The 18,156-nt window shown below is 46.5% G+C and overlaps 1 protein-coding gene across 1 annotated transcript; it reads right to left on the bottom strand.

Moving 5' to 3' along the window:
* Positions 1-13,306: 13,306 nt before the first annotated feature.
* LOC138579609 (serine/threonine-protein kinase SBK1-like) lies at positions 13,307-16,514 on the bottom strand. Its single transcript, XM_069649873.1, has 3 exons — positions 16,327-16,514; positions 15,596-15,798; positions 13,307-14,646 (listed from the first exon to the last, which is right to left on the bottom strand). The coding sequence occupies exons 1-3, from the start codon at positions 16,487-16,489 to the stop codon at positions 13,756-13,758; spliced, it is 1,257 nt and encodes a 418-aa protein (XP_069505974.1). The 5' UTR covers positions 16,490-16,514; the 3' UTR covers positions 13,307-13,755.
* Positions 16,515-18,156: the final 1,642 nt, after the last annotated feature.

Here is an 18,156-nt window from a genome sequence, read left to right as displayed (position 1 = left end):
TTCTTGGAGAGTAGTCATGCGAAATTTTTGGGCCTTGACATACTTGTTTGCAGGGCGTAAGTCTAATACTGGCACATTGTTAAATCTTGTTTTGGCACAAGGAGCTAAGATGAATAGATACCCTTGTTTACCTGGTTGCCCGGGACGAGTTCTATCGCGTCCTTTGCGAGAAGATTGACAATTTCCTCCTCGAGGAGGATCTTCTGGTGGTCCAGTGAATGTATCTTTTGACGTGGAGGGTGGTTGCGGGGGCACTTTAGCAGTTCGGTGCAGTATCCTGCGGACACTTGGACAGCACCCATCTGTCTGATGTGATTCCCATGCTTGGGTGAAGTTGGAAATGCACCCCCCTACTGGTGATGCATGGGAAGGGACCCTGAGCGCAACGTCACTGCTTTGCGGGAGGCGTACCGCCGCCTCTGCCAGGGATGCCTCTATCTCTACCACAGGCCCTCTTGTTATCTCTGCCATAACTTTGGGTAGTCTGCTGGTTGCCACCCCATGATATACACTGTCCCTGTTAATAATTGGAGCCCCTCTGGGAATTTTGCCTGCGAGAGCGGCGAAAATGAGTATTCCCTCTTTGATTAGTGGGCTTATTAGTCAACTGTCCTAGGGACTTTAGAGTATCATACTCGTCTTTGGCAGTTTTCAGTGCGTCTTCTACCACTTTGCCAAACAAGACATTCGGTTCCACCGGCATGTCAATAAGGGTTGCCTGGGTCTCGGGTTTAAACCCTGACTGTCTTAGCCAAGCGTGCCTTTTAATGACAGTGCTCTCTACTATGAGCCGGCCTGCATTATCTGAGGCGTCAAAGGTTGTCTTCAGAATGCAACCGGACACGGCTCTACCCTCCGACGCGATCTGGGCCAACTGACCCTTTAGTGGTTCCGGTGTGGAGTCAATGCAGGCAGCTACCTGCTCCCACTGGTGGCAATTATAGCTTGCCAGCAGAGTGGTTGTGTTTGCGATCCTTGCCTGGTAAGCGGAAGTGGAGGCTACTTTTCTTCCTAACCCGTAGATTCTTTTGCTCTCCTTGTCTGGGGGAGCCTCCGATGATGACAGAGGTGTCCCCGCTCTCTATCTGGTGTTAGTGATTACCAAGGAGTCGTGCGTGAGTTGACCCCTTATGTAAAGAGTGTCTGACTGGGCGGCCCTGAACATCTTCTCAATTCTGGGGTGCACAGCCTTAGTGAGATTAGGATTGAGAAGGGAAGGATCAATTCTACGTTGGATTGATTGGAGAATGGGAATGGCTTGAGCAATGGGTCTTTTGTCCCCCACTAGCTCCTCTGCAATGTCCCTCTTTTCCTGCACCCCCTGCGTATCTATGTGGAAGTGCTCTGCAGCTTTAGCCAAGACCTGATTTAGAAGGGGTTGGTTATCTATAGGTGAGTCAGAAACCTGACCTGTGGTTCCTTGTTAACTCGTCTTCCTCCTCCTCATCCTGGCCCTCGTCATCTCCATAATACTCGACCCCAGTTTAGTCATCCAGCACCAAAACGTCTGGGTCATCCCCATACTGTTGCTAAGGCTGAATATGGTAAGGGTCTGAAGACAGTCCCTGAGCTGGAGTATCAAGCCGAGATCTCTTATTAGGAGGCTGGGGGTCCTTGGATCCTGAAGGGGTAGCATTGTCTGGGGTATAGCTAAGAGAATGGTGTGTATTTTTTTCATAAGAATTAGCTAAGGAAGACATTCTCCTCATCACCCTGTCTATGTCCTCAGTGCTCCATTCTCTGGAACTGGGGACGACCATCTCCTGTTGAGGTTCATCTTCTAATCCCATATCGTAAGGAGTGGGAGGGGGAGCCTGGGTGTAGTGGACAGGGGTCTTAGATCTGTCTTTATCTGACGACCTGTGTTTGTCCTTGTGGACCTGGGGTGCAGAAGTTGAATGTGTAGACTTTTATTGCTGTTTGTCCCCTTTCCCGTGAGTGGAAGGGAGTTTCCCTGATGGTTTGGCCTTATCGGAATCTTTTGATGCCTGGCGTCAAGATTCGGGGGTACTCTCTCTCTCTCTCTTTTGAGTGTGCACGTCGGGACTCGGGGGCAGACGCCAAACAGGCTGCCAGAGCCGACTTTGGGTGTGCGGCTTGGGGATCGAGGTTGGATTCGTCTTCTGACGAACGTACCTCCGTTACTTTAGGGAGCGAGGCACTCTTAGCAACTGTGGACAGTTGCCGTGTGTCGATCTCGACCTGGAACACCCAGAGGACACCGATTCGGTGGACTGCTCTCTTTGTGCCTCTTTCTTCCGTGAACTCGACACGCGTGTCGAGTCTCGGTTGGCCTTAATGTTCTTAGGTGTAGAAGAACATTGGGTAGCGCTCGTGTCGCCAGGTGTGTTCCCCATGACTGCCCTGCCCTGCAATCCTCAGAGGTCGGGGCCTAGGGCTTGGGTGTCTTTCGAAAACCCCTGTGCCCTCGCCGTCCGAATAGGCGGTGTCGCTGCCATCACCGAAGGCACCCACCGCTTCCATGGCCTCGAGCTGCCTGGCGCGGTGGGCCCAACGTTTAGTGGAGCGGTCCTTGAGTGTCTTAGCTTTAAAAAGCCTCCACGCTCTGCAGTTAGCTTCTGGGTGGTCCCTCGGCAAGCAGACATTACAGGTGGCGTGTTTGTCAACCTAAGGGTACTTGCAGTTGCACTTGGGGCAAAATTTAAATGGAGTACTCTCCATATGTCACCTTATGGCAGCGGGCTAGTGTGTGTAGGAATAATAAGAGTGTAGAGTATGTTTCCACCCCCCACTCTCCCTACTTGCAGGGCCGAGGTCAGAGTCCTTCCAAGGCCCGGGCCGAGGCCAGAGGCCTTCCAAGGCCCAAAGTCCATCGTGCAGCTCTTGACGGTTGTTTGTTCTTCGGACAGGCGTCGATCTTCGATGTCTCGACATGGGAGTGAAAGAACGGGGAAATTAATATCATTTTTTTTGTCCAAATAGCTTAAAGCCAGGGAACTCCGCGCAAAGCTTCCGACAAGTATGGTGGAAAAAAACAATCTGAGGGTCCTACACGCGTGAGGGATCATGGGTACAGTGGACGTCACACTAGGGATAGTATTACTGGCACGCCCTGTGTCGATGCCCATTTTCGAGTTTCGAAAAACAAACTAATACTCTGCGGCTTCCACTAGATATCAGCCTATGCACAGCATGTGATCCAAGCAGATTCCACAAGCCTCAGAAATAATGATTTGACGTCCATCGTCACTAGAATGTCCCTTGGTTCCATAATAACATTTTCGAGCATAAGGAGCATGTGGGTGGTGTCTTTTATATAGGCCGGCATCTGTTCGACATATGGTTTTAAGAATAATTCTGTATAAACAGACAAAGGCTCCAGCAATGAATCAATTGCCGAGACTATCGGTCTACCCGGTGGATATTTGCCATTTTTATGTACCTTGGGCAGTACATAAAATGCCCCTTTACGGGCGTTAGTGAAGACAGTGAAGAAGAACAACTATTTCTATGTAAGACTAACCCCCGTAAAGGGGCATTTTATGTACTGCCCAAGGTACATAAATTAAATTAAATCTACCATATGGTCAATTCCTCCATATTAGAAGGAATTGTACTGAAAAGAATGAGTTTGTGAATCACTCGCTGAAGTTGAAGGACAGATTAATCGAGAGAGGTTACCCCAAAAAATTGGTCAAACAACATTACAAATGTGCGCTGAATACACATCGTGAGACCTGTTTGCTACCCAAGACAAAAGAAAAGAACAACAGATTCATCTGTGTATCCACGTTTTCTCCAATAAGTGACCTAATCAAAAGGGGTGTGAATAAGTCCTGGCACCTGGTTAAATTTCCCAGGAGTTTGGCACAGAAACCCATGTTTGCGTTCAAACACAACATGAATCTAAAACAAAAATTGGTGCATACTTATAAATAGTCAGAAGAGAACCAAACCGTGATGAACCAATGGAGTTTGAAACCTGTCATAGGACATCACAAGTGTGGCCACTGCGTGGCATGTCAATTCACATCGACAAGAAAATCCTTCGAATATGGTAATAAGGAGTGGGTGCTGAACAACCACACCAACTGTTTGAGCAAAAATTTTATATATATATATTATACGGTGCCCATATAATTTCATATATGTTGGGAAGACAATGAGAGAGGTGCGCCAAAGGATATCGTAACACCGTTCATGTATCAGAAACAAGGTTCAAGACAAACCTTTAGTGGAGCATTTTTCGAAAATCGGACAAACAGACAAGGACATCAGGGGGTTTGTTCTTCAACAAATCATAACACCCATGAGTGGGGGTGATATATCCACCATGTTAAATTGACAAGGACAAAGGTGGATTCATTGTTTGGATTCAGTCAAGAACGGTCTGAACATTTCCATTGAGTGGAATAAATTGGTCACAGGTTAAGGAACTCTATAGATCATTTCCTTAGTCAGCAGAGGTACATACCTACATGTGTTTGTAGCCTGTACTCTTATACCTCCACCACATGGAATTGGTGTTTTGCCCCATATATGTGGAATTAACATCCGTATGTGTGCCCGTATGGACGCAGTCATACCGCATATATGAAGGGCTCATACCCCCACTTTTGCCCATTTTGAACAACTGTTGGCCTCCCTCTGCCAGGTTCCCTATGGCTTTGTTCTTTGTATCAACCTCACCCTGGAATTTATTACCAGGTTGATTTGTTCTGCTAATGATCTTTTTTGTCTGTTTAAGCTATAAGAAATTTGTTCTGCCTGCTTGTACAGCAGGATGGTATTAGGTAACTTGCTACAAATTAGCCAGGGACAGAGAGTTACAACCGTTCGATGGATACTGCTTTGTGTTTCCTTAACAATTCCAGTTTGCTCTAAAGTGTTCAACTCCTAAATCTATATGCATATTATTTTTATGCATATACCGACGAGTGAAACTGCTTTGAATACAATTATCTTTTTTCATTATGAGTCTTTTTCTTTGAATTATCAGCTCCACATTGGTATGTTAATGCCCATATGAGTGCATGTATATAGTAATGCACTCCGTCTATTTTTTTCATTTTGTTTATTCACTGACCACCCAATGCCGTATTGTTAATTTGTCTGTGTATGAATTTTGTCCTTAACATTTTAATAATAAAGAAATGTGTTTATGTTTAATCTATTAATTATTTGTTGTTTTCCTTGTTCATTGTTTTCTACTGTGTAGGTTAACAGTTCAATAGGCCCCATCTTTGCATAAATTGAGTGATTCAATCACGATTAGTCTATAAATGCCTTGAGCCCACAAATTACTTTAAAATGTCTTCTTTTCCCGGGAACACATTGTTGTTATCCCTATGGCTTTCAACAAGTCTTCTGCTAATTATAAAAAGTCTGTTTAACAGTTTGCTGTGAACCTCCCTTTCTCGAGTTCACATGATCAGGGTGATAAAAGCTCACCCCTGGGTCCCCCTCTTCCGGGCGATGACCCTTCTTTGACAAACGTGACAGTGTACTTCTCCTGTCTTACAGTGTCTCTTGGTTTCTCCCTCCATCGGGCACGGATTCCAAAACGACCAACGGGACAGTGTACTTCTCCTGTCCTCTCCTTATTGTCTCAATGTCTTTTCAAACAGTTCATAATGGATATTCCTTGCCTTGTCGACACAAAATGTTTCTCGGGACTTAAGACTGTTCCCCTTCTCGTTAGCACCCCTCTTCTGGGTTCACTCTTGCCAACTTCACGTTCACTTGCAATTTTCACGGGATTCACTTTCCGCTTCTACTTGACAAACCATATTCACTTTCCTGTTACTTTCACCATGCGGGATTCACTTCCCCTACTTTCTCAAGTTTGTAGATCAAAGTCTTTTGCTTGTACGAGGATTTTACTAGACCTCCAGTATGAACACTCTGACCTCTTCTTGCGGCTCTCCCACAACCTTCTGGTTTTTGTAGTTTCATTCATTCAAACAGGGTTGACGAGAGTCTCTCGGAGTGACACCCAAATGGTGTCGGTTCCCTCTGCAGCTGGTGTTTTACAGTTCTTTTACAGTTCCTTTAACTAGGTTCAAACTTGCCACTTTGCGTTTCTCATTCCACACAGCCCAGTTCTCCCCTCAACTCACCGGCTGTGATGAACCACTTGGCTTTCGGCTTTACTGGAGTCAAGGCTGGTACCAGGGTAGCAGGAGTTTCCCTCGCTCCCACTTATCAGCATCAACACTCTCCGCATACCGTTGACACCTGTTGCAAGAAACTTGTGCTATTGTTCGCGGTCTTAGGTTTTCTTATACGACGGTCTTGCGGGCCTGGGACAAAAAGGGCAGTGTCACTTCTCTCCTCGCCACCCTCTCGCTTCCGACGGCCTTTCTCCTTCACTTGAACTGGTGCCCCTCGTTAGTCGTCTCATTGTACTGTGGGCCGTGCTTGCAGTATGCTCTCTTGTTCCACCTTTTATCCCTGTGGGGGAAAGGAAAGGGCTGTCAGGTGTGTGTGGTTATCGGCAGTAATTACCTGACTCTGCCTGACTCTTGGGTTGGGACATGTCAGGTAAACAGTTTCATCATTAGTCCATTTTCTATCACAGTAACAAAATGTATTTGTATTCGAAAAAGAGGGTGTTAGAGGATCCGAGTGTCCTACGATGCAGGATGGGGAAGGTTTGCGAAATGGACGAGAATGACCGGGATGCAGAACAGAACATAGGGAATTGTGGGACCAGTAGTATTCTGTCATAGGAGATTGCCATCTTTTGCAAACCCAATCAGATGGACGGAATTGGCAGGTGTGCTGGGTACGCTGAAATAGCAGAGTTTGTGACATGAACAAAGGGGATTGTGGGAATCGTAGTGTTTTGTCAGATCAGGATTGGAATGGGGAAAATGATAATCAGATGGAGGGGAATAAGAAGAATGGGGCGTATTCGAAGGAGACCATTGAAACAATGATTCTGGGAGTTATGCTTTTTGTGTGTAACCAGGTTTGGAGCCTTAGAGGATTGATTACGTACGGAGGGGATGTTGGATTGGGGCAGGAGAGTTCTAATGGGAGGAAGGGGGGCAGATGCAATACAGCCCATGAAAGCCTCAGATATCTTGCCATTCTCGCCTTCTCTGGCAAGATACTGCATCTCCCTTTGGGCATTATCGTGAGCATAACGCCAGGCTTCTCTGCCCAGGTGATCTTTTCCCGCTCATCTGCCTTTCGGTGGGATAGAAATACTCTATTTAAAGAAGACACAAGACCCTGGAGAAAATGTGACAAGGGTCTGTGAAAAGGTCTATTTATCGAAAGGACAAGAGATCCTGGAGAGGTCTAGACAAGAGAGCATGTAATGGGCTAGATACACAAGAGACAGGAGACATCTAGACATGAGAAAGTGGCAATGTCTACGTGTCAGGAATACAGAAGACCATGGAGAGGTCTGTGTATTGAGATCACAAGAGTACTTGGCAAGGTCTAGACATTAGACAGTGGAGAGGTATGTGCTGAAGAAGACAAGAGACTTGTTCAAGTCAGAAGAATAAAGAAGACACTGGAGAGGTCAGTATTTCCTGCTGGGGACTACCCAGGAAAAAGTTTGATGTGTTTTTGTAGACCAAGGCCGGACATTGATTTATTTGGTTGTGAACACTTTTGTTAGCCAACATTTGAGGACGAGAAGGTTGGCTTGGCGGCTAAATACATTGAGAAGAGTAGATTTGGACTTTTGTGTTGGCCTCCACCATGGAACATTGGTTACTTGAACAGACTGTCCATGGAGTGTCAGAGTCTCATAAGATCAGGATTCATGACTTTTTTCTGTTGGAAAAAATCCATACCCGAAGGTACATGAAGCAACTGGAGATCAAGCATTTTGTGTTGGTCCATCCTTAGCAATGTTCTATAGCTCTACCCTTTATTACTTTCAGGTCGTTCCCCTAGTTCCTATAGGTTCTTTTTCAAACCAAAACCATGTACTATGGAGACTTAATAACATCCCTCTTCGAATGACGCTGAGCAGGCGTGTTGCTAGGTCGGGAAAAGATCCGGGGTATGCTAATGTTGGCACTGTCGGGACTCGGGGCTAGCTTGTCTTTTGTTTGGAGCCCCTGAGCTTTTATCTGGGGCTACAACCAAAAGACCAGGGGCTATAGCACACTCAGCCGCCCCCCCAGCAACGCCTCTGATGCTGACACTTAAAATGTATCTCCACATTTGCTTGAACTCCCTTTACTCTCTGCACTTATAAGCCACCTCCCTGGCAGCACTTACATGTTCTTTTGCACTCTCCCCTTCCCCCGGTACTTCGACACCCCCCCCCCCACACGTGCACAATCTGAATAACACAAGGCCTAGTAATTTTGTTGTTTTGTCCTCCTCCTGTCTTCCCTTCCTTGTCTTGTTGCGCCTAGAAATACTTGTGCAGAGGTGGGTTATGAATGCTCTATCATATCACCAAACCCCTCTTTGGCCACCTCAACACACTCAGCATCTCCTATACTAACTATGCTGATGATACCCAGATCTTACTCCACCTTTCAGGCAACCATGCACATGCACCATCAATAAAATCTATAACACTATACAAGTCTGGATGGCTGCCCACCAACTCTGCCCCAATGATGACAAGACTGAAATTCTCTTATCCCCACCCCACACCTAGCTAAACTAGACCCTGCCTTTCAGTCCTTCACAATTGCTGCCTTCACCACCCCAGTCTCTCCCTCTGTCAAGACTCTGGGTGTCTACCTGGACTCCAGCCTTAGGGTGACCCTTCATGTCAATGCCATTGCCTCTTCAGCGGCCCATACTACTAAACTCCTGAATGCAGCAAAACCTTTCCTTTCCACACAAGACTGCCTTAAGACAGCAAGAGCAGTAATCGTCTCCCGGCTTGATTGCTGCAACTCTCTCCTTGTGGGCAACTTCGAGCGCAACCTCAACAAACTCCAGACCATTCAAAACAACTCCATCCGTGACGCCATGAACCTGGCCAAGCGAGACCATCAGTCTACAGAAGAGACGTTCACTGACTACTTGTGAGAGAACTAATTGATTTCAAAATTCTCTCCATCACCCACCAATGTCTCTCAAACTCAGTTCTAACTTACGTCTCTCAGAGAATGACTAAGAACACCTCTTCCAGACCTACTAGAGCAATCTGCAGCCACCATCAGGCCACTCCACGATTTATGCACACTAGAGTCTGAGGTTCTAGCTTCCCAGTCACTGCTGTCCTTCTCGGGAAGGCCTTGCCGCTACACCTGCGGGCCGAAACTCCCTTACTCGCCTTTCAGGAAACAACTCAAAACTAGACTGCTCAACTGAAACCATACTTGTATCTTTTGCTCCACCTTCTTCCAGCCCCTCCTTCTCCGCCCTACCGTCCATTCTCTGCACCGCCTGCTTCTGCAACCAGCGCCTCGATGCCTATGAGTTTTGTGTGCTTCACAAATGCAAAAATAAAAATTTAACCAGAATGCAAGCATGTCCAGGCCACTGTCCTGCATTCAGCAGATGCTGCTGGAGCCCAGCAGGAACTATTATGCAAACAGGGTCCACACAGCAAAGGCAGAATTACAGGTATGAGAAGGGTGCAGAAGTACGAGCCTGAGACAGTGGTGACAGGGTGATTGGCAAAGACTTTTATTAAAGAATACATTGAAAAGAAAACCATATCTTGCATTATCTAAAAGAGGGGTTCCCTGCCTCAACCAAAATACTACGGAATCTGTCAGGATGTCAAAATAAGGAGTCACAGTCCTGTGTCAAAACCTATTTCCTGCCCGTAGGCTAATAACTAAACTGAAGATGTGGAATATCACCAAGAGTTCAACAGTGTGACTATATCCTGGGGGAACGTCTCCCTTCCCCAGGTTGCACTCTCGCTTTGAAGAAAATATCCAGTTAAAACAATTCTCAAAAACCCACAATTCAAAAAAACATCAGTGTTCCTGACCGACCATAGTTATCCTCACTATGGTTGTCCTTTAAGTTGCCTTCCAGGAATAAGGCTTTCTTTTCCCCTATGGTTCAGGTGTCGATTTCTTCAGTCTTCTTTATGACTAAGGGATGACTCCCTCCACTCTGGTTCTTAAGGAACCCTGTTAAGGGGATGTCTCCCTTCCCCTGGCCTTTCCCAAGCTTCTTGCACAGTTCAACAATGGATGGGGAAGGTCTCCCATCACCTGGCCTTTCACAGGCTTCCCGCACAGTTCAACAACAGATGGGAGGAGTGTAAAAATCCCAGATTCCGCCAACGCTCATTTGGACAGACCAAGCTCACTAACCTGCCTGCTACTGCCACGAGTATGAAGGACGATGATGAACTTTCTTTCTCTTATGGGTGCGAGTCCCACACTCACCCATTTGGATTGGTTTTTCACTTAGATAGACTTATCAACAAGAGTTCAATGGTGTGAAGGTATATCCTGGGGGAATGCCTCCATTCCCCAGGTTACACTCTGGCTTTGAAGAAAATATCCAGTTAAAACAATTCTCAAAAACCCACAGTTCACAAAAACATCAGTGTTCCAGACCGACCGTAGTTTTCCTCACTATGGTTGTCCTTTAAATTGCCTTCCGGGAATAAGGCTTTCTTTTCCCCACTGGTTCCAGGTGTCGGTTTCTTCAGTCTTCTTTATGACCAGGGGATGACCTGCTCCCGTCTGGTCCTTAAGGAACCCTGTTAAGTGGATATCCCCCCCTGACCTTTCTCAGGCTTCTTGCACAGTCCAACAATGGATAGGGCAAGGTCTCCCTTCGCATGGCCTTTCTCAGGCTTCTCGCACAGTTCCACAATGGATGGGGGAATGTCTCCCTTCCCCTGGCCTGTCTGGGGCTTCTCGCACAGTTCAACAATGGAAGAGGGAATGTCTCCCTTCCCCTGGCCTGTCTCAGGCTTCTCGCACAGTTCAACAACGGATAGCGGAATGTCTCCCTTCCCCTGGCCTTTCTCAGGCTTCTTGCACAGTTCAACAATGGATGGGGAATGTCTCCCTCCACCTGGCCTTTCTCAGGCTTCTCCAACATCTCAACAATGGATGGGGAATGTCCCCCTTCACCTGGCCTTTCTCAGGCTTCTCGCACAGTTCAACAACAGATGGGGGGGCGGGGGAGTGTAAAAAATCCCAGATCCTCTCAATACTCATTTGGACAGGCCAGACTCACTAACCTACCTGGTACTGCCATGAGTATGAAGAACGATGATGACCTTTCTTCCCAGACTCGCACATCTTGATTGTTTTTTCTCTTAGATAGACTTGGCTCAGTCCCCTGCCAAATACTACTGTGTGACCAAGGTGTGATGAAGCTTCCCCTCAGTCTGGGTCCCAGAAGCTAAATTCTTGGTTTCTCGCTCCCTGGTGGCCTCTCCTCCCCCACCCCCTCATATCTTTTGCTCGTAGTCCGCTATCGTCCCTGGTCTTCCTTGGCTCCTGCGATCTGCGGTGGGGGTTCCCCGACTCTCGTGGTCTGCAACGACTCTGCAGTTATAATCTTTCTCTGGGCAGTACCGCTCCTCATTCCCACGCTTCCTAGGCCCCAGGAACATCTGAAGCCTCTCTTTCCTGGCTTGGTGAGCAGTCCTTCCAATCTGGACTTGCTCTGGACTCTCGTGCTCCAGTCTCGGCCTGCCTTCTTCCTCTTTCCTGGACTGTGCTGGCTCTTGCAGTTCCTCCAAGGAGGATCAGACTCTGTTTGATTTTCCCTCTTCTATTTCACTTTGGTTCCGGCCAATGGGAAGTCTGTAAACACTGGAAGGCTCAACCAAAGTGCTCTTCTTGCCTCAGCACCTCCGCCTCATCTCAGTACATGTCAATGGGTTTTCCATGGCATCAACCTCTTCTCCCTCGCCCAAGCAAGGGGTTCATGATTAACCTTACAGGCATACATAGGGGAGGATACTAGGTTAGAGGAAGTTAAGGATGGAGGTGAAAAAGAGGTGGTTGGATGTTGGGAATACCGCGTCTATCCATGATTTCCTCCCTGCACCCATGGGGGGACCCCTCCCCATGAGATCCTACTGCTGAGCACCACCCCTAGTGGGACTATCGGATAGTGACCTCAATGCCCTGACCTCATGTAAAAGGGCTCCCCTCGAAAAGCAGCAACGACATTCTGGTATTCGCCACAGAACCAAGATGGCAGATGAGCCTAAAGGAGTAGGCACAGGTGGCAGGAATCCTAATCCCACTGCACTAATTCATGGGTCCTACAGATCATCATACAAAAATTAAAACACCCATATAAGGGGCAAACATGGGGGAGGGGCTAGAGCCCAATAAAAGCCACTGGAGTATGGAGTAGTGTGGGAGAATGCATTTGGAGATTGAAAGACTGTGGTGGCTGGCGGTGAAGTGAGAATAAGATACAGGGGAGAAGGAAGGGACAGGCTAAGGTGGTGGCACGGGGGAGGAAGAAGGAGCAGGTTGCGGTGGTGACAGAAGGAAGAATGAAGTTGAGGCGAAGTCACAAAGCAGGAGAGAGTGTCACACCCTTCCCTCTTTCTCACCTGTTTGTCCTTGATGGTGATCTTCTTGGGAACTCCTTCCTTCTTCCTCACTGATCGGGACTTGTACAGGAAGGGACATGAGTCTTCGGGTTCCAGTGTGAGGAGTGCCGACTGCCTTAAGCAGGTTGCGTTCAGTATCCAGGAAGGTTACAGCGGAGGAATCCAGGAAGGAAGGGGAACTTGTGTCCAATGCTCAGCAGATGCCGGGGAGCCCGCGGCACTGAGCACGAGACGGATTCCGGGAGGAAGGGGAGAATGGCCTTACCGAAGCGAGGCAGGAAAAGGAAGGGATTCCAGGAAGGAGGAAAAAGGTAGGTAACTGGAAGATACCACTGAAAGACGGGAACGATACACACACCGAACAACTCAGAACAGTAGCATTGAAACGCACAGAGCCGTGGGGACGTGCCTAATTTCTAGGAAGCAGCGCGTTGCACGTAGACCCTAGAGAGCAGCGTTTTCGTGCTGTCGGCCATGTTTGGAGGATCACCGACCTGATGTTGCGGTACATCTTGGACCACGAAGTCCAGAAGGGCCGGAACCGGTAGCTCATGACAGCGAGGATGTGACACATCAGAGTAGGAAAAGAGAGAAGGGAGAATAGGAGGAGATAAAAAGCGTAAGATCTGTTGGTAAAATGAGGTTGGGATATGAAGAAAGGCGGAGGAAGAAGAGGTAGGCAGAAGAAAGAATCCTCAGTGAAATGAGATTGGAACTAAACATCTGGGGAGATTAGAGAAATCATTTCAATAAAGCAGGCGGTTGGTGTGGAGGAGAAGGAGAAGAAAAGCATAGAATGTGGTGGAGCTGAATGAGGAGGTTGGAGGAAGAAAGGCAGATAAGGAAGTGAACTGGGTAGATGAGTAGCAAGAGCAAGGGAGAAGATTGGAAGGAACCATTCAAAGGATGGTGAAGGAGGTACTTGGGGGTGGGAGGAGGGCCAAAGGAGATTCTAGAAGGATGGCAGGATTTTCTTCACTACTGCTGAACTCCAAATTCTGCCTTTGTCTGGGCCTATTGTGCAGGTGGTTAAAGGTGAGCCATGGTACTTATATTGTGGTATCATGAACTGGCTTTAGCTACTTGGGAGAATAAATGAACTTGTGGAATCACCAATGAGGTGAGTGCATTACCTTACTCCTGGCTCCCGTCAGCTTCATCTGCTGATCTGCTCGTACAGATAATGCTGGACAGGTCTAGGAGCCACCTCAGCTTCTTGCACCTTTAGTCATCACACAGGCCGGCTCGCCTCACTGTTTTCACAGTGCATACCATCAGTCCATTGCAGGGTGAGTTTGAACACTGCATCAGGAGACCTCTATTTCTGCTCCCAGGGACAGGGATGAGCTTTCTGTGAGTAGGTTATGACTGGTGATGTCCACCCCCCATACACTTGGTACCATCATCATCTCAAACTCTGACACATATGTGCCTTGCAGTGGGGAAAAATAGGACTCCCCACTGGATGACGAAATCGAGATGCTCAAACTGACGCTCTTGCTCCAAGCTTCTTCATGGCTTTTGGAATGAGAGCAGGTTGTGGGAGATTCACTGCTGGTGCTCCCATTCTTCCCCACATCGCTGGAAGATGACATGGAATCACTAGCGGATGGCTCAGTGCTGTATTCTTCCTCTGAGCTGCTGATCTCCTCAATACCATCGGCCAACAGATCCACTGTCCAAGGAAGATCCATAAAATGTAGGATTTCAACAGCACGGCTCCTCTGGATGGGATTGTGAGCCAGGAGCTTGCTAAACATTGTAAGAGCCTCTGTGGTAAACCGTTTCCAGCGGGAAGGAATTAGGCTCATGCCTCTGGTCATCCAGTCAACAAACGCTTTGTAATCAATGTCTGCAAGTGTTGCCATCTCCCATGGAAAGGTGCCAGTCAACACAAAAAACAGGAGGACACCAAAAGCCCACACATCTAGACTGGGGTCCACTTCCAGGCAGTCTGTAGCAGGTTGGTAAACCTCAGGAGACATATACGGGATGGTTCCAGATCGCGCAGAAACGGCAGTTCCCTTCAGGCGAGTAAACCCAAAGTCTGTCACTTTGATGTGGTGACATTCCCTGTCGAGCAGGAGCACGTTCTCTGGTTTAATATCACGGTGCACAAATCCTTTCTTCTGCATGAAATCCAGGGCACTGGATATCTGCACAGCACAGCGCTTCACTTTCTCCTCTGGAATTCCAATCTGCAAAGCAGTATAAAACAATGTCTTAGGATTCACAGAAGGAAATGTACCCATCAATTAGAATGTCCACCTCGAAAAATGCACTATGCTTTACCTGGACTGCTAAACACTACGACCAGCGGTAAATAAAATAATGAATTTTGAACCTTTAAATAAAGGTTCTCACCATAACATGTTGTCAGGCGGCAGTGCAACATGTCCTTTCAACCTCTTTGATAAAAATACTAGATTTTGGGTTCTTGTTTTCCCCACAAAATATTTAGAATTGTTTTAGAGATTACAATTATAACTTAATTGAACTATTCTTAGAAACGATACAATTTCAGTGTTTCCTTTGGCACTGAGGGCAAGGCCTCCATGTCACAAGTGCTAACCTGGGGTGAAACCCCAACGTTTTTCAACATTTGCAAAAAGTGGGAGAGCCCCTCTGCTGAGAGTGAACATGGACAAATAACCTAAAGTGCCAGCTTGGGAAAGTTCCGTTTCATTTAGCTCTGTGTCATGCAATAGGAGAAAGATCCATGTGCAGAGCAGGCTGAACTTCTTGCTCTCAGGGCCCATAGAACAACTGCATCTCAACCCCACATCACTGATGATGCCCAACAAAGCAGAAACACATTTATGAGGTTGATATTGGTAACCTTTTGAAGAAGGGAATTGCTCTCATTGTCTGTCGGTTATGGGGAAGAGTAGCGCTGGTCCATACAGCTGCAACGTGGTTATAAATCATACTGACTGGCACCATCCTTCGGAACAGGTTATTTGTCCTTTTTTGTTCTCAGAAGAGGGGTGCTCACCATTTTGTCAAATCCAAGATCCATCTAGTTTGTTCTTATGGTCAGAACCCCTCATATTACCTGGTGATTATTCACTGTAAAGTTCAAAAATCTCATGATTTGAAATAGTTAAAAAAGCAGATGTGTTGATTAAGGTAAAACCCTGTGTGTACCTGATCCTGAATCAGAGAAAAGAGGTCACCAAAAGGCGACAACTCTTGGGCAAAAACATAGTGCTCCATTGTCTGAAACGCAATTCCATAACAGCCGATGATACACGGGTGAGAGGAGAGGAGAGAGGCTGTGCAGTACTCCACCAGAAAGCTCCTCAACGATGTGCGGCTTTTCTTGAGAAGCTTCAGGGCCATCATCTGGTCTAAATAGAAAGAGCATGCATGAGTTAATGGTTCATTAAGAAAAATGTACATTATGTGCGACACACAATCAAAACACATCATTGCAATGTACACTGTATGACGGTTGGGTAACGTTTTTGTCTAGCTCACTTCTTTGTCCATATCATTAATTACCAAATGCAATGTGGTAATGCACCTCTTTCAGAGGGTCATAAGCAATTGTCGCCCTGTAGACCACCGTGCTGAGGTCAAAAAAGGTTGGTGAGATGGTTTAAAGACTCCCTAACAATAAAAATATAGATAAGACACAAGAATACCTATTAGCACTGAAATTGAGCCAGACTGTCTGTGTGGTAGAGCGGGAGGTGGGGGGTGGATGGATTTAAACAAGTGTGCACTCCCCTTTAGTTTAATGATGGTCAAGGGCACTGTTCCAACAAACATTTTGGGCCAGTATCGAGAGCATGTGGCACTCAAACACACTATATAGAAGAGAAGACCAAAATGCTTATTGTAGCCATTACTATGTAGACGTTTTGGTTCCTTACCAGTTGCCCTGTTTTGTGCCTTCAGCACAGAACTATAGGTCCCAGTACCAAGCTTCTCCAGAACCTCAAAGTAGTCTTGTAGGACGACCTCCACCAAATTTTTTGAAAGCTGGAAAACCTGATCCTGCAGGATAAGTTCAGTTTCTGTAACTTTGGAATTCATGGCCGTATTTTACTCCTCTCAAGCTTACAAATTCTGAAATAGAAATGTTTTAGAAAATGTGAGGTGACTTAGTTAAGGAACCAAAAAAACATTCTCCTGGCACCTATAAATGTGTCTGGGGTTGCTGATGTTACTCTTGCTCAGAGGAGATTTGCATAGCATTTCGGTGCTGGACTGCCCTTGTGGGTGGGACAAAGACTGATATGCAAATGTATATTTCTCTTCTGTGACGGTGCAGTGAGCTAAAACGTGGTTATAGACCCTCCAGAGTGGAAGATAATCCTTAGAACAGGGTTTTTGACCTATGCTCGTTCTCAGTAGAGGGACTCCCAGACTCATTTATATATACATGCATACACATACACATGCACACACTCACACACTATAGGCTGGTGGTTGCCGTCCTATAGTAAAATTGAGTCAGACTCCCACACGAATCCCAAAACTCCAAAATCACTTCGGGAGGACACTCAACCACATCCAGACCTGCGGATTGTGGTGTTCCACAGGGAGCCAGCTTCTCGCCGCTGCTTTTCAATCTTTATCTCCGCTGTCTCTGCTCCCTCCTCTCACAACTTGGTATTTATTTTACTAATTTCGCAGATGACACACAACTAATATTAGAACTGTGCGATGATCATGCACTTGACAACAATAGACACTCAGCCATCTATAATTCCATTGAAAATTGGATGAAGTCACACTGGATGTGTCTATATGGCTCCAAGGCCGAGCTTATGACATTTGGATCAACCAAAGTCTTAAACAACCTAGGCCCAGCTTACTCCTCCTTTCTTTTAAAGGACTCCACTTTCAAAGTGTCAAAGTCAAGAAACTCGGAATTTACTTACAATCCTCATTAGAAGCCGAGGCTCAAATTTCGTATTCAAGCGGAACTGACAATACTATCAAAGGCTTCTATGCCGCATTAGGCCTCTTCGCTACAATAGCCGGAGCCACCATTCTCTCACGTCTTGACTACGGAAATGCCCTGCTCTTGGGAGCCAGTAGTAAATGTATCAAACAATGTCAAATAATACAAAACAATGCAGTTCGATCCATCTCAGGTAAGTCCAGATGAGAACACATAACAAGTGACAGAAAAGATCTCCATTGGTTAGCAATGAAAGAGCGTATCACTTTCAAATCCTTGACACTGGTCCATTGTTGCTTATACAGAGCAGCCCCAGCCAATCTCAAGCAACAATTCAAATGGTATGAGCCAAGCCGTAGCCTAAGATCTAAAAACAGGGACTCCTTGAGTCAGGCCCTTTTGGAATAAAAGCTATGGGCTTAGGCAGAGCATTCTCCACCAAAGCCATTTCCAACTGGAATGAGCTACCTCGTCATCTTAACTTGAAAGCAATTTTCAAACATTCAGAAAACAACTCAAAACCATTATCTTTAGATAACCTCTGAACTATGCCATACTAGTGCATACTCTGATGCTACTGTTGTCCCTCTTCTTTTGTTGCCATCCTGTGATTCTTCAGTCCACGTGTCAATGTCGCACCCTGATGCTTGCGAGCTTTGGCACATTACAAATATATAAATGAATAAAAATAAAAAAATGCATTGCTTGTAACTTTTCACTTGTGCGACGGATTTGGTTGAAATTCGGAGGATAACCAGGTGCGAAACAACTTGGGCACGAAGAATTGACTTGA

The sequence above is a fragment of the Ambystoma mexicanum genome, chromosome 3p, assembly GCF_040938575.1.
Source record: "Ambystoma mexicanum isolate Mex_15411 chromosome 3p, UKY_AmexF1_1, whole genome shotgun sequence".
In the NCBI taxonomy this organism is placed as follows: domain Eukaryota; kingdom Metazoa; phylum Chordata; class Amphibia; order Caudata; family Ambystomatidae; genus Ambystoma; species Ambystoma mexicanum.
This window is presented reverse-complemented; position numbering and strand designations above follow the sequence as displayed.